General features: G+C 42.6%; 1 protein-coding gene across 3 annotated transcripts; it reads left to right on the top strand.

Moving 5' to 3' along the window:
* The first annotated feature begins 7061 nt into the window (after positions 1–7061).
* On the top strand, positions 7062–15035 carry LOC125532751 (uncharacterized). Of its 3 annotated transcripts, XR_015601775.1 has the most exons (3): positions 7062–7484; positions 9804–13378; positions 13611–15035. XR_015601775.1 is itself a non-coding variant. In XM_087519183.1 (2 exons), the coding sequence occupies exon 2, from the start codon at positions 10031–10033 to the stop codon at positions 11912–11914; it is 1884 nt and encodes a 627-aa protein (XP_087375309.1). In that variant the 5' UTR covers positions 7062–7484; positions 9804–10030; the 3' UTR covers positions 11915–15035. The 3 variants fall into 3 exon arrangements, 1 of the variants encoding a protein (XP_087375309.1); XR_015601780.1 differs by lacking the exons at positions 9804–13378; positions 13611–15035 and adding an exon at positions 8673–9278; XM_087519183.1 differs by having other exon boundaries at positions 9804–15035.
* The last annotated feature ends 1786 nt before the right edge of the window (positions 15036–16821 follow it).

Genomic DNA, 16821 nt, shown 5'->3' with positions numbered 1-16821 from the left:
GGGAGGATCATCGGTTAGGTTTATGCTACACGATGATACTTGGTGAACTTACCATCTACTCTCTTCTCCTGCTGCAAGATGGAGGTTACCAGAAGCGTAGTCTTCGATAGGACTAGCTATCCCTCTCTTATTCCGGCATTCTGCAGTTCAGTCCACATATGATACCCTTATTCCATTTGATACCAATGCATACATATGTAGTGTAGCTCCGTGCTTGCGAGTACTTTGGATGAGTACTCACGGTTGCTTTGCTCCCTCTTTTCCCCCTTTCTATACCCGATTGCTGCGACCAGACGATGGAGCCCAGGAGCCAGACGCCACTATCGATGACGACTACTACTACTCGGGAGGTGCCTACTACTACGTGCAGCCCACTGACGACGACCAGGAGTAGTTTAGGAGGATCCCAGGTAGGAGGCCTGCGCCTCTTTCGATCTGTATCCCAGTTTGTGCTAGCCTTCTTAAGGCAAACTTGTTTAACTTATGTCTGTACTTAGATATTGTTGCTTCCGCTGACTCGTCTATGATCGAGCTCTTGTATTAGAGCCCTCGAGGCCCCTGGCTTGTAATATGATACTTGTATGACTTATTTTATTTGTAGAGTTGTGTTGTGATATCTTCCCATGAGTCCCTGATCTTGATCGTACACGTTTGCGTGTATGATTAGTGTACGGTCAAATCAGGAGCGTCACAAGTTGGTATCAGAGCCGACTGCCTGTAGGAATCCCCCTTCCATACTCCTTGGCCGAAGTTGAGTCTAGTCATTACAAAAACTTTTACTAACATGGTTGTGCACCTTTCGGGCCGACGTCGCCATCTGGGTGGTATTAGAATCTTTTACTCCTCGATCCTTACTCTGGGACTCTGACTCTCTCCTACTCGGGTTAATGAATTTACTAAAATCTAACTTTAGGTTCTCGAAAATACTTTCTCCCGGAGAGCCCTTTCAGTCCAGATGATCGCCGGCTGCACCAGAAGATTTGGAAGATACCCTCTGATATTCTCTCGAGACCTTGTGCCTGTTGCTTTTGCAATTCCCTACCACCGAAATATCCCTATGGATAAATACTTACACCTGTCGTGCTTACTTTTATTCCCATTCGATCTTGTTATTACAAGATACCCCGAGAATACTTTGTGCCTACTGCCTTGCAGTTCTTTGCCACCTGAATACCCCTACGAATAATTTCTCGCACTTACCGAGTATCCACTCATCCCCAGTTGATTCATGTATGTCACAATCTTCGAAATACCATTCGATCTTCCGAAAATCCTCAGCAGCCTATGGCTTGTGAAATTCTTGCTTGATTACATTATGGTTAATCCCATAAGTCTAGTAATCTTATTGGCATCCTTTGTCACTATCATTTTGAGTCTGTCGATTCAATATGCTGCGGATGCTTACAATCCTCAGGATTTATCCTTCCGGCTCTCATTTCAAACATGAGCTGGTTCTCGACCAATCGGATTGCCATCGATTGTACCCTTAAGTCTACGCAACTTATCCATCCTTAATCAGAGCATTTGCTTTTGATCCCTTGATCGGAAATCATAATTCTTTTGCATTTGAGCTTTGAGTTAGTCAGTTGTTTCTATAATCTGACCCCCTTGCATCCTTCTTCCTCTAGTTGAGTACCGATGCTCACGTCAGATCCCGTGTGGACCACCGGATCCTTTTGTTGGATTTTATCTAACATCGTCCTTCTTATTCAATAAGCCTGAGAGCCTTTCCTTGAATACATAATGCCTTTGGTAAATTGTATCCTCTGCTTGGTCAACCATGCTCTACTTTCGAGTTTGTGTTATTTACTCCTGAAGTTTGTGGTATATGTTTCCATGATACCCTGACGGGTTGAACCTATGCCTTCCTTATTATGTGTGAACTCGAAAGTTTTCGCGAGTCATATTCTTCTGGTATTTTGCCAGATAAAATTTCAACACTACAACTTCTTCGAAAGTGAGAGGTGAATGGATGGTTATACATTGAAGAAGTGGGAGTCGACCTTGAACTTTGAGTTCATGCCCATGGACACGATGTATATCTATCATGGAAGCTTCTTGAAATAATAACTATTCCCTTAAAATATTATCATTTGGTATCTGTGAATTGATCCTTTGCAATCGTGGTTCCGACCATATTTTCTCCTTGATTCCATTTCTCGTGCAAGTTTGAGCACTTGTCTCCTGCAGAACAATACCCTAGTCCAACCTCTAATTTGATCTGTCATCGATTATTACCCCCTGGTATCTCGAGATTATCATGGAACTGCATAACTTCTTATGAGTTCTTCATTAAGTACTACATTCTCACCGATTCCAATTTTTCACAGGCTCTAAGTTATTAAACACTCAAAGACACTGATAACTGAACCAAGCTTGCACTACGGTTCAACAACTCTTAGTAATCTTCTTTACGTACGAGATTGTACCTGATCACGTCATTCCTAGCCTGTTTGGCTATATCATTATCGTGCAAAAATTTAACTATGCTACCTGGCCCTTCTTCTTGGAGCAAATTTTCGACGATGAGCTAAGCTTATAATGATCTGCCTCGTCATATCGTTTCGCCTTGAACAACAAGCTTGATTTCGAGTTTGTGTCGTACCCATGGTTCCAATAACTTTTCGCTTCATCATTCATTTGACTTGATGTCATCGCCGATCGATTACATCTGCAGGAAATCTCTCGACAAATGTGTCGTGTTCATCATCAACAATGATATGCCTTCTTCCAAGCTTGAATCAAATTCATGATGGGAAATACCATCCTTTCCCCTCGATGATTGGTATTAACATCGACAACATTCTTGCATGCCCTCCAAACCAAACTTGTTCATGTTTTGTGTTATACTTTGAGATCCTTGCTATCCAGCAATTATTCTTCTTTACCTTGGATTATTACTATATTATATGTCAAGAAGGTCGTGAGAATTGCTCCACCTCTTTAGAATTATTGGTATAGTGATACTTCTCGCCATCACCATTCCTTCTTGGTTCCCGTGTTGATTCTAGCCGGGATACCAACAGATGAATGGCGCTGTTTGGATTCTGCACTTCTAGCAACCCTATTGCTTTGAAGTTAATGGTCGGTCGTTCATTCTTAGACTATTGATTATTGAATCACCATTCCGACGTTGGTCATGCAACCCAGCCCATATTTCGGGTGCACCTTTCAACCAATGTTTAATTGTGTATGTTTTCCTCGAGCATACATCATTATACCATTTGATCTGACTAATGTTATCTCCTTGTTCACAGAGTTGTGGAAATCCATCTTTTGTTAATCTCGATGAATTGTCGCTGATTCCATCAGCCACCTCTTCATCCTCTCCTTGGTTTTAATGATGAACTCTTGTTTCGGAACTCGCTTCCATAGTACATTTTCCGAGAATCTTACAATGTCGTCTCGTCAATTGTGTTGTACCTTTTATTCTCAGGCATCTCGAGTCTAAGGCATCCTGGCACCAATCAGATCTGAATCTCGGTCAGATATGATGGTCGGAACATACTTCTAAGAATTATTACATTGGTCCTTATATATCGGTAAGGTGATGTCATGCCTATCACACCTGGCCGGAGGACTTGTTGTTATAGATTCCTTTTCAGAAAAGTTATCCCTTCTTCCATGAGGGAATTGTAAGACTTATTCTTCAAGTTATTCCTGATGGATCCTTTGTGTCTCCAGAGTCCGATCTTCACCTGTTGACCATATCAATGCTATCTCGAAGCATGTCTATTGTATTCCGATTTTCAACAAGAACATTGAAGCTAATGCTAAATGTTTCCTGCTCAATTATCCAAACACCGTTGTATGGGTAATATCATGAGCTCCCCCCCTTACTTAAGTGGTTTTCTACCTTCTATCCGGTCTTGGATATCATACTCTGCTTGTTCTTGGGAAGGATATACCCCTGAAATGTGTTTAAACACATTTTCCTTTCCATTGTTCTGTTTAATCTGGTAATCACATTTTCCTTTCCATTGTTCTTTTTAACCTTCTTGAGGTTTACATGATATAAGTAGTAATACGTCACTGCTTTTATAAGCACCTCAGTGTACAACTCTGTCAGTAAGACCCTGTTACTATTGTTGTTGACATTCCAGTAACCACCGATGGACGAGAACTTTGCCTATTGGTCCGCCTCGTTTAACGTGTAGGAAAATGGTTCTCTTCGTCCCTCGCCCTTGGTACCAACGTTGTTGCCAACATAACTGATAGGCTATCCTCTGACATACCTTGCTATCTTGACCGTGCAAAATGTCAATGCCTTTCCTACTTTTAACCACATGGTGGGCCCATAACCCATAGTTCCACAGGATCGAAACCTGACTCTTATGTGTACCCATGTTGCCAAAGATATTCCTCCCGTTTGGCTTCGTAAGTAATTCACGATCCACCTTCCTTGAGATGATCTATTCTAGTTTTAGCTGCCATACATAATCCGTTGCTCTGAACCCCTTTTACACATTGTTTCAGGCATCGAGCGTTTACCTACCCGCTTGAAGATTCTCATGCCTACTTATATCTCTCTCGATGTATTTCCTAGGTTCCAACTCGAGGGGTACTCATATGCTCATTCATGGGTTAAACCCCAGATTATTAGCCTTATAGCTGTTGGCGAACGTAGTAATTTCAAAAAAAAAAATCCTACGCACACGCAGGATCATGGTGATGCATAGCAACGAGATGGGAGAGAGTGTTGTCTACGTACCCTCGTAGACCGTTCGCGGAAGCGTTATATCAATGCGGTTGATGTAGTCGTACGACTTCACGATCCGACCGATCCAAGTACCAAAAGCACGTCACCTCCGAGTTCTGCACACGTTCAGCTCGGTGACGTCCTCGCCTTCTCGATCCAGCAAGAGGGGCAAAGTAGTAGATGAGTTTCGACAGCACAACGGCGTGGTGACGGTGTTGGTGAAGAACAATCTTCGCAGGGCTTCGCCTAAGCACTACGAAAACTATGACGGAGGATAAACTAGAGGGGATGGGGTTGCTGGCACACGGCTTGGTGTTTCTTGATGTGTCTTTGGTGCTAGCCTTGCCCCTCTATTTATATGTTGAGCCCTGGGGTCGAAACTTGGACCAAAAGCCTCCTCAAAGTCGGTTTTGCCTGAAAGGCAAGAGTCCCACTCGGACTCCAGGACCAAACGCCACAATCCTTGGCGTCCGGCCCAGACGCCATGGGCCTTGGCATCTGGCCCAGGGCCAGACGCCAGGGTCTCCGGCGTTTGCCCCCCTGGCCTCCGCAAAACTCCTTACACCGACTTATAGCCCTGTGGGCCTGACCCCTTGGCCTAACCATATCATCCAATATATGAATCTTTACCTCCGGACCATTCCGGAGCTCTTCGTCATGTCCATGATCTTATCCGGGACTCCGAACAACATTCGGTCACCAACATACATAACTCATATAATACTATATTGTCAACGAACGTTAAGCGTGCGGACCCTACGGGTTCGAGAACTATGTAGATATGACCGAGACACCTCTCTGGTCAATAACCAATAGCGGGACCTGGATGCCCATATTGGCTCCTACATATTCTACGAAGATCTTTATCGGTCAGACCGCATAACAACATACGTTGTTCCCTTTGTCATCGGTATGTTACTTGCCCGAGATTCGATCGTCGGTATCTCAATACCTAGTTCAATCTCGTTACCGGCAAGTCTCTTTACTCGTTCCGTAATACATCATCCCACAACTAACTCATTAGTTGCAATGCTTGCAAGGCTTATAGTGATGTGCATTACCGAGTGGGCCCAGAGATACCTCTTCGACAATCGGAGTGACAAATCCTAATCTCAAAATACGCCAACCCAACAAGTACCATCGGAGACACCTGTAGAGCACCTTTATAATCACCCAGTTACGTTGTGACGTTTGGTGGCACACAAAGTGTTCCTCCGGTAAACGGGAGTTGCATAATCTCATAGTCATAGGAACATGTATAAGTCATGAAGAAAGCAATAGCAACAAACTAAACGATCAAGTGCTAAGCTAACGGAATGGGTCAAGTCAATCACATCATTCTCCTAATGGTGTGATCCCGTTAATCAAATGACAACTCATGTCTATGGTTAGGAAACTTAACCATCTTTGATCAACGAGCTAGTCAAGTAGAGGCATACTAGTGACACTCTGTTTGTCTATGTATTCACACATGTATTGTGTTTCCGGTTAATACAATTCTAGCATGAATAATAAACATTTATCATGAAATAAGGAAATAAATAATAACTTTATTATTGCCTCTAGGGCATATTTCCTTCAATAGCATTCTGTCGTTCCCGAGCTAGCCATTACCTATTTGTAAGTACGGTGAAGATCCTGGAGGAAGGACGACAACTTCATCCCAAGGCATTGATCCATAGGAATGAAGACATCAACGCTATGGATCAACTTATTCGAGAAGAGCAACTAAAAACGAGCAGATCCCTTAGACCTTTGTAACCAGACCTTTCCGCCTTACTCCCCCTCTTAAATCTCGGGACGAGATTTCTTGTAGTGGAGGAGATTTGTAACACCCTGGTAGTTAAGCTACAGTAACCACACACTACGGGTGCCATGTCATCGCAATTAAATTTCTAAACCTCACTTTAATCCAAACCAAATTCAAATTCAAATTGAAAAGAAAGTCAAATTTTTATTTCTTCAAACGGTAAAACAAAAATGTCCGCTGGGTTCCGACAATTCACTAACAATTTTCCTGAAAGAAACCAACATTTTATGAGTAATTAAAAATGCCCTTAAACTAATTAAAATTGGACCAACAACTTTTAATTGATCCTTTTCAATTTAAATAAATATTTGCACATTTAAAAATAACTTGGAACTTGCCGTGCTAGCTCATAGCATTACATAGTATTTATGTGTCAAGATTCATCTACAACTAAAATTATTTGCTACTGAAAGCGGAGGCCAAATAGTAAATAAAATAGAAAAAAACAAAAAAGAAGAAAAAGGTAAAGCAGAAAATAGCAAATAGCAAAGCCTCACTAGGCACTTTGGCCCATGTAGAGGCAGAAAAGGGCCCAGCCCACACACCCCCTCCCACTTGTCTCCTTCCTCCTGCTACAGGAGGCAGAGGAGGCCGTGGCGGCCATCCGACATGGCCGCCGGCCACGCGTCGGCATCCGAGCCACCTTGCCCGTCTACAAGACCTCGCTCGACGCTGTGGTTGAACCCTAGCCCGCACTCTCCCCCCTCGCGCCGCTCTCTTCCCCGCAACACTCGACTGACGCCGTCATCGCCATGGCCGCCGTCCCCCTCGCGCCCATCGAGCTCCCTGGCGCCTGGGAGTGTGACCTTCTGCTTCATCTACGATGACTACTTCGCCTGCGAGGAGCAGATCAATCGGAGACACAACATCGCAAGGGATCGACCTCAACTTTGTCTTCGGCCACGAAGCTCCGCCGCTTCAATCCGTCCCCCTCGACCTTCCCCCGGCTTCTTCGAGCTCTCCCCCGGAACCGCGGTGAGCTCATCTCCCCGTTCCCCCTGGTTGCCCCTCGATTAGTCGCCGTAGGTCGCCGTACCACCGCCGAGGCTGGAGCTTCGCTAGCGCGCCCCTGGCCACGCTCGTCGCGCCTCTGGCCGCGACCGGTTGTACCCAGCCACGCCCCCACACGCGCTCCCGCACCGCCGGCCGCCCGCCGCTGCCGTCGCGCCCTACTCCCCTCGAGCACGTGCGCCCGCTGCCGTCGCTACCTGCTGCTGCTCCCGTCACCGTCGCGTGCAGGACATGGCCTCGACCGCGCCCCCGCTCGCTGCTTCTTCCCCCATGCCCGACCTCCCGGCCGCGTGCCCGCGCGCCCCCTGGCTCGCCCGCCTACAGCTTCGCCGGCGGACGCCCGCTGCCTTTGTGCCCCGGCCCGGCCTCGCCCTACCCCGGCCGGCGCCCTGCCCGCCGGCGCCCCTTTGGGTGCCGCGGTGCACGCAAACGGGCGCCCACGCCCGCACCCTACAGCGCCCGCCCGGTGGCTCTGGGCCACTACCCAGGGGCCCCACGCCCCTGTCATCCAATAAAAAAAGAGATTAAAAAATAAAATAAAAATAATTATAAATTAATTAGTTCATTAATTAATTTAAAAGTTAATTAACTTAATTAACTAATTGTTTAAACTGTAGTTAGTTAGGTGAGTCTATGACAGGGGGCCCCGCGCCCTCGTTGACCAGTCAAACGTTGACTGGTCAACTGGGTCCCCCTGGCCCACTTGTCATCCTCTGTGTGCACTTCTGTGTACACAGAGCTGGGTACCCGTAGCAATTTGTTGTTTATTTTCGAATTAAAATAAATTTAGAAAATGTTTAAATCTTTGAAAAATCATATCTTTTAATCTGTAACTCGGATGGAAAAACTTTATACATGAAAGTTGCTCAGAACGACGAGACGAATCCGGATTCGAGGCCCGTTCGTCCGCCACACATCCCTAACCTATCGAACTCGCAACTTTCCCCCTCTGGTTCATCTATCCGAAAACACGAAACACCGGGAATCCTTTCTCGGATGTTTCCCCCCTGTCCCGGTGATACGTCTCCGTCGTATCTACTTTTCCAAATAGTTTTGCCCTTGTTTTGGACTCTAATTTGTATGATTTGAATGGAACTAACCCGGACGGACGCTGTTTTCAGCAGAATTACCATGATGTTGTTTTATGTGCAGAAAACAAATATTCTCGGAATGACCTGAAACTCCATGGAAGGTCTTAGAAAAAATAATAAAAAATCCTTGCCAAAGATGAAGACCAGGGGGCCACACCCTTTCCACGAGGGTGGGGGCGCCCCCCCTAGGGCGTGCCCCCCCTACCTCGTGGGCCCCCTGGAGACCATCCGACGCCAACTCCAACTCTATATATTTGCTTTCGGAGAGAGAAAAATCAGAGAGACGAAATCATCGCGTTTTAAGATATGGAGCCGCCGTCAAGCCCTAAAACCTCTTGGGAGGGTTGATCTGGAGTCCGTTCGGGGCTCCGAAGAGGGGGATTCGTCGCCGTTGTCATCATCAACCATCCTCCATCACCAATTTCATGATGCTCACCATCATGTGTGAGTAATTCAATCTTAGGCTTGTTGGACGGTGATGGGTTGGATGAGATTTATCATGTAATCGAGTTAGTTTTGTTAGGGTTTGATCCCTAGTATCCACTATGTTCTGAGATTGATGTTGCTATGACTTTGCTATGCTTAATGCTTGTCAGTAGGGCCCGAGTGCCATGATTTCAGATCTGGACCTATTATGTTTTCATGAATATATGTGAGTTCTAGATCCTATCTTGCAAGCTATAGTCACCTATTATGTGTTATGATCCGTTAACCCCGAAGTGACAATAATCGGGATACTTACTGGTGATGACCGTAGTTTGAGGAGTTCATGTATTCACTATGTGATAATGCTTTGTTCCGGTTCTCTATTAAAAGGAGGCCTTAATATCCCTTAGTTTCCAATAGGACCCCGCTGCCACGGGAGGGTAGGACAAAAGATGTCATGCAAGTTCTTTTCCATAAGCACGTATGACTATATACGGAATACATGCCTACATTATATTGATGAACTGGAGCTAGTTCTGTGTCACCCTATGTTATGACTGTTACATGATGAACCACATCCGGCATAATTATCCATCACTGATCCGGTGCCTACGAGTTTTCCATATACCGGTTTACGCTTATTTACTTTTCCGCTGCTACTGTTACAATCACTACAAAATACCAAAAATATTACTTTTGCAGTCTTTACTTTTGTTGCCGTTACCACTACTATCATATTACTTTGCTACTAAACACTTTGCTGCAGATACTAAGTTTCCAAGTGTGGCTGAATTGACAACTCAGCTGCTAATACTTGAGAATATTCTTTGGCCCCCCTTGTGTCGAATCAATAAATTTGGGTTGAATACTCTACCCTCGAAAGCTGTTGTGATCCCCTATACTTGTGGGTTATCAAGACCTTTTTCTGGCGCCGTTGCTGGGGAGCATAGCTCTATTCTTTGAGTCACTTGGGATTTATATCTGCTTATCACTATGAAGAACTTGAAAGATCCAAAAACCAAGATCTATCCCTCAACTACGAGGGGAGGTAAGGAACTGCCATCTAGCTTTGCACTTGATTCACCTTCTGTTATGAGTAAGTTTGCGACACCTACACCTGCTTCTGCTATTCGTTCTGATATGTCGTATGTTATTGATGATGCCACTTCTGCTATGGATGATACTTATGATGAAACCACTTCTATGTCTGATACTACTGTGCCCCTTGGTGAATTTCTTGATGAACAAATTGCTAGGGCTAGAGAAAAAGAAATTATTGAATCTGAATACGATGATGATAGTGATGATGAAAACATGCCTGTTATTCCTAAAGGTTATCTTTTTGATAAGGATTCTTCTGCCGCTATTTTCGCTTGCAAGGATAGATATGAGCTTAAGAGGTTATTAATTAAATGGAACAAGGAATCACTTAGAGATAGAATGAGACCTGACCCTGCTTTTGCTACTTCACCTATATGTGTTCCTGATAAAGATTATGAATTCTCTGTTGATCCTGATATAATTACTTTGGTTGAATCTGATCCATTTTATGGCTATGAATCTGAAACTGTTGTGGCACATCTTACTAAGTTAAATGATATAGCTGCCCTGTTCACTAATGATGAGAGATCACATTACCTCTATTTACTCAAAATATTTCCGTTCTCATTAAAGGGTGATGCTAAGATATGGTTTAATTCTCTTGATCCTGGTTGTGTGCGTAGTCCCCAGGATATGATTTATTACTTCTCTGCTAAATATTTCCCAGCTCATAAGAAACAAGCTGCTTTGAGGGAAATATACAACTTTGTGCAAATTAAAGAAGAGAGTCTCCCACAAGCTTGGGGGAGGCTACTCAAGTTACTTAATGCTTTGCCTGATCATCCTCTTAAGAAACCTGAAATACTTGATATCTTCTATAATGGACTAACCGATGCTTCCAGAGATTACCTGGATAGTTGTGATGGTTCTCTTTTCAGGGAAAGAACACCGGATGAAGCTGAAATCTTATTGAATAATATGTTGACAAATGAAAATAATTGGGCACCTCCTGAGCCAGATCCTGAGCCAGCTCCTGCTCCAATTACTGAGCTTATTCCTAAACCAACTCCGAAGAAGAGAGGTGTTCTATTTCTCAGTCCCGAAGATATGCAAGAGGCAAAAAAATCTATGAAAGAAAAAGGTATTAAAGCTGAAGACGTTAAGAATTTACCTCCTATTGAAGAAATACATGGTCTTAATTCACCGCCTGTTGAAGAAACTTATGATCTCAATTATTTATTTGTTGAAGAACCTCCTGATCCCGATATCCCGGCACAGGTAGTAAAGGTAAATTCTCTCTATAGCTATGATAAAGCTGAATTTCCTCCTACTAAAATTGCTAGTCAGTGCTTGGATGAGTTTGATAACTTTATGTATAAGCAAGACGACTTCAATGCTTATTTTGGTAGACAATTAAAAGAAAATGCTTATATGATTAGACGCTTGGGTGATTACATGGCTGGTATTAAAGGTGAACTTAAACTTGTTAGCAAACATGCTTCTATGGTTACCACTCAAGTAGAACAAGTACTTAAAGCTCAAAAAGAAGTGCTTGATGAAATGAATAGTAAGAAAAATGATTATGCTATTAGAGTGGCTACTAGAACTGGTAGAATGACTCAGGAACCTTTGTATCCTAAAGGCCACCCTAAGAGAATCGAGCAAGATTCTCGGAGAAATAATATTGATGTTCCTAGTTCTTCTAAAAAGAAGAAAAAGGAAAATGATAGAACTGTGCAAACTTCTAGTGAACCTATTGCTGAACCACCTGATAATCCAAATGATATATCTATGTCTGATGCTGAAACACAATCTGGTAATGTCTGGTGTTCATGATGATGCTCAACCTAGTAATGACAATGATGTAGAAATTGAACTTGCTGTTGATCTTGATAACCCACAATCAAAGAATCAACATTATGATAAAAGAGACTTTGTTGCTAGGAAACATGGTAAAGAAAGAGAACCTTGGGTTCAGAAACCCATGCCTTTTCCTCCAAAACCATCCAAGAAAAAGGATGATGAGGATTTTGAGCGCTTTGTTGAAATGATTAGGCCTATCTTTTTGCGTATGCGATTAACTGATGTGCTCAAAACAAATCCTTATGCTAAATATATGAAGGATATCATTACTAATAAAAGAAAGATACCGGAAGCTGATATTTCCACCATGCTTGCTAATTGTACTTTTAAGGGTGGAATACCAAAGAAACTTGGAGATCCCGGAGTACCTACTATACCTTGCTCCATTAAAAGAAATTATATTAAAACTGCTTTATGTGATCTTGGAGCCGGTGTTAGTGTTATGCCTCTCTCTTTATATCGTAGACTTGACTTGAATAAGCTGACACCTATTGAAATATCTTTGCAAATGGCTGATAAATCAACTGCTATACCTGTCGGTATTTGTGAGGATGTGCCTGTTATGGTTGCAAATGTTACTATTTTAATGGACTTTGTTATACTTGATATTCCCGAGGATGATAGTATGTCTATTATTCTTGGAAGACCTTTTCTTAATACTGCAGGGGCTGTTATTGATTGCAACAAAGGCAATGTCACTTTTCATGTTAATGGTAATGAGCATACGGTACACTTTCCGAGGAAACAACCTCAAGTTCATAGTATCAACTCCATTGGAAAAGTTCCATCGATTATATTTGGAGGTTTTGAATTTCCTCTTCCTACTGTCAAGAAGAAATATGATATTCTTATTATAGGGGATGTGCATATCCCCGTTGAGGTAACTTAGTGTTATTCGAAATTTCTCCGGTTCCATGATTATCGGAATGAATTTGTTAACAAGACTTGATCAACCTTGTTAGTGAATTCTTTTTGATGAGCATGAGATGGATGAAACTAGAAACACAAACTTCTGTACCCTCTCTATACTTTCTGTTATTTATATTAAATAAAGTAAAAATAGTATTTTTCTGTCTGTTATCTGATTATCCGTGTAATATAAAAATAACCCGAAAATAAAAGTCCTCAGAATGACATGCCAATTTAATATGATTTTTTCAGGAATATTTGAGGATTTACTGTGCAAAAATCACCGCGGGAGGAGCTGCCACCAGGCCACGAGGGTGGTGGGCGCCCCCCCCCCCTATAGGGCGCGCCCCCCTGCCTCGTGGGCCCACGGTGGCCCTCCTCCACTTATCCCAGCACCCATCTTCTTCCTCTATCTCACACAAACCCGAAAAACCAACTCAAGCACGAGTTCCAGCCACTTTTGCTGTGATTTTCGATCTCCTTGCTCAAAGCACCTCTCGCAAAACTGCTTGGGGAGATTGTTCCTTGGTATGTGACTCCTCCATTGGTCCAATTAGTTTTTGTTCTAGTGCTTTATTCATTGCAAATTTGTGCTGCATAGGTGACCATGTTCTTGAGCTTGCCTGTCAAATTTATATGGTTCTAAGTAGTTCTAATGCTTGATATAGGCTCTAGGCACTTGTAGGAGTAGTTACTATCAGTTTTATTGAGTTTGGTTTACTTTTATTTTGAAGTTACTAAAAATTTCAGAATTTTTCAGAGATAAACAATATGCTTAGGAAGATGTTCCAAGGTGGTTCCTCTAATAAGCAAGGACCCAGGATTGCTATGCACGATGCTGATGAGGATCCACCAAGAGAAGCTCCAGTACGGCCTTGCGAATGGCCGTCGGAAAATTTTATGGACCGTGTGGGAATTAAAGAAGAATTCAAAACATTTTTGTGCAATGCCGGTCTTGAGAATTTTGAGGCTAACAAATGCCCCCAATATCATGATCTCAGAAGTTCATTTGTGAGGAGGTTTGAGTATTCATCTTCGTGTAATTCTGCTTCAGTCATGTTTGATCTTTATGACAAATCTTATACCATGGACTTAGAGGATTTCACTTCTGCTTGCGAATTTCCATCATGGGGTAGTGTTAGGGATCCCCCTAAATCTGAATTTAGAAACTTTCTTCCTAGTATAACTATGGGGGAATCTAGAGATATAACGCAGGCTACCATAGGGAGCATTCACTTTCCTGCTATACATTATTTTTCTCTTTTCATTGGTAGATGCATAAATGCTAAGGATGAAGCATGTCACATGTGTGTCCCTGATCTTAGCATTCTTAGGAGTGCTGTGTTAGGAGACCAATCTTATCATATGGGAGCCATTTTAGCTTGTAGGTTGCATCATAATAGACATAATGGAGATTTCTTTGGAGGAATTTATGCAACCCGCTTAGCTCATTTTCTTGAGATAGACATTCGTGAGGGTGATATGGAGTTTCCCCCTGCATATTTAGATTATGACTCTATGGCTTCACACCAGTTTGTCGAGAGATCTGAATCACCTCTCTTATACCGCTTATTTTTTGATAAACGACGTGTTCTCCGTATTACTCTCCCTGCTCCTGCCTTCTTTGATTCACAGGCAAAAGGAAGATATGTTATTACCAGAGAGGAGGCAGAAGAGTACGATAGGAGAGTGGAGGCAGCTTGGCTCCACGCTGCAGCTCAGCAGGCGATAACCGCTGCACATGAGTATGATCCCAACTATCCTTCTTCATCACAGTACGACCCCAACAACTATTATTATGGATATCTGCCAGGCCAGCCGTGGCCTAGACCAACTTAGGCCAAAAGCCTAAGCTTGGGGGAGTACGTATTTCTCACCGACATTACATTTATATTCACACACACTCATTGCTAGATGTCGGTGCTCATACTTTTTCACTATAATATCCATGCTAGTTTATTTTCTTTTTCCTGCTTTCTTCTTGTGTGCTTGTTAAACCTTAAGAAAACCAAAAGATTAGTAGTAGTTTATTTTTCTGCTGTAGTAGTAATAATTAAAAAGAAAACCCAAAAATATTTCCCGTTCTTCTTTTGCTTGTTGGGAGCTTTCCCGTGTAAATAGTTTTTATTTCTTTTCTTTTCTTTGGGGGTCAGTAGGAGAAGACCATAATTAAATTGTTGAAGCGGCTCTTTGAATTAACCAAAGAGCCCATATTGCCTTGTCTTCTCCTGTTTATTGAATGCTCGCAGATTCCAGCTTAGTCCAATGCACGTACACTCTTATTATTATCCACACCGTTCGGTCGTGCAAGTGAAAGGCAATTATGATGACATATGATGGACTGACTGAGAGGAGAAAAGCTGATATGAGCTCGACCTCTTTTGTTTTTGTAAATATGATGAGTCCCGCGTTCTTGATTCATCTTATTATGAATAAACATGTTTGCAATGACAATTAGAGATCGTAGTTGCTTGTGCCATGCTTGATTAGCTATGAGTTATAATGATTTACCTTGTATGCCAACATGCTATTAAGATGGTTATGATGGGGTGGTATCCTCCTTTGAATTATTTAAGTGACTTGACTTGGCACATGTTCACGCATGTAGTTGAAACAAATCAACATAGCCTTCACGATATTTATGTTCATGGTGGATTATATCCTGCTCATGCTTGCATCCAATGTTTATTAATTTTAATGCATGTACATGGCTGTTGTCGCTCTCTAGTTGGTCGCTTCCCAGTCTTTTGCTAGCCTTCACCCGTACTAAGCGGGAATACTGCTTGTGCATCCAATCCCTTAAACCCCAAAGTTATTCCAGATGAGTCCACTATACTTTCCTATATGCGGCATCTACCTGCCGTTCCAAGTAAATTTGTATGTGCCAAACTCTAAACCTTCAAATAAACATTCTGTTTTGTATGCTCGAATAGCTCATGTATCAACAAAGGTTGTCCTTATCTTCCGTGTTAGGCGGGTTATTCTCAAGAGGAGTGGACTCCCCTCCTCACTCACGAGAAAATGGCTGGTCACCGGGATGCCCAGTCCCATGCTTTATGCAAACTAAATCAAAATTAATTGCAAACAAAACTCCCCCTGGACCTGATGTATGTTGGAGGCACTCGTTGTTTCGAGCAAGCCATGGATTGATGTTTGTTGGTGGAGGGGGAGTATAAACTTTACCATTCTGTTTGGGAACCTCCTATAATGTGTTTAGCATGGAAGATATCGCCATCTCTTAGTTGTTACGTTGACAATGAAAGTATACCGCTCAAAATACAATTTATCTCTATTGCAAAACCGAGCTCTGGCACCTCTACAAATCCCTGCTTCCCTCTACGAAGGGCCTATCCATTTACTTTTATGTTGAGTCATCACCCTCTTATTAAAAAGCACTAGCTGGAGAGCACAGCTGTCATTTGCATTCATCACTATTAATTTACGTTGGGTGTGACTATGATTGGATCTCTTTTACCATGAATTACAATGTCTAGTCAGTCCTTGATCTTTAAAGGTGCTCTGCATTTATGTTTTGCGGTCTCAGAAAGGGCTAGCGAGATACCATCTTGTTATATCATATTATGATTGTTTTGAGAAAGTGTTGTCATCCGAGATTTATTATTATGACTTGCTAGTTGATTATGCTATTGATATGAGTAATTATGAGACCTGAGAATTATTGCAAATATGGTTAGTTATGATTTATGCTGAAAACTTGAATGCTGGCTTGACATAGTTACAACAACAAGAGCAAACAGAGTTTGTAAAAGTTTTTCTTTCTTTCTTTCTTTCAGTTTGTCAACTGAATTGCTTGAGGACAAGCAAGGGTTTAAGCTTGGGGGAGTTGATACGTCTCCATCGTATCTACTTTTCCAAACACTTTTGCCCTTGTTTTGGACTCTAATTTGTATGATTTGAATGGAACTAACCCGGACTGACGCTGTTTTCAGCAGAATTACCATGATGTTGTT

The sequence above is a fragment of the Triticum urartu genome, chromosome 1A, assembly GCF_056163025.1.
Source record: "Triticum urartu cultivar PI428250 chromosome 1A, HENAU_Tu73, whole genome shotgun sequence".
NCBI lineage: Eukaryota > Viridiplantae > Streptophyta > Magnoliopsida > Poales > Poaceae > Triticum > Triticum urartu.
Note: the sequence above shows the minus strand (reverse complement) of the source record. Positions and strands in the feature narration are given on the sequence as shown.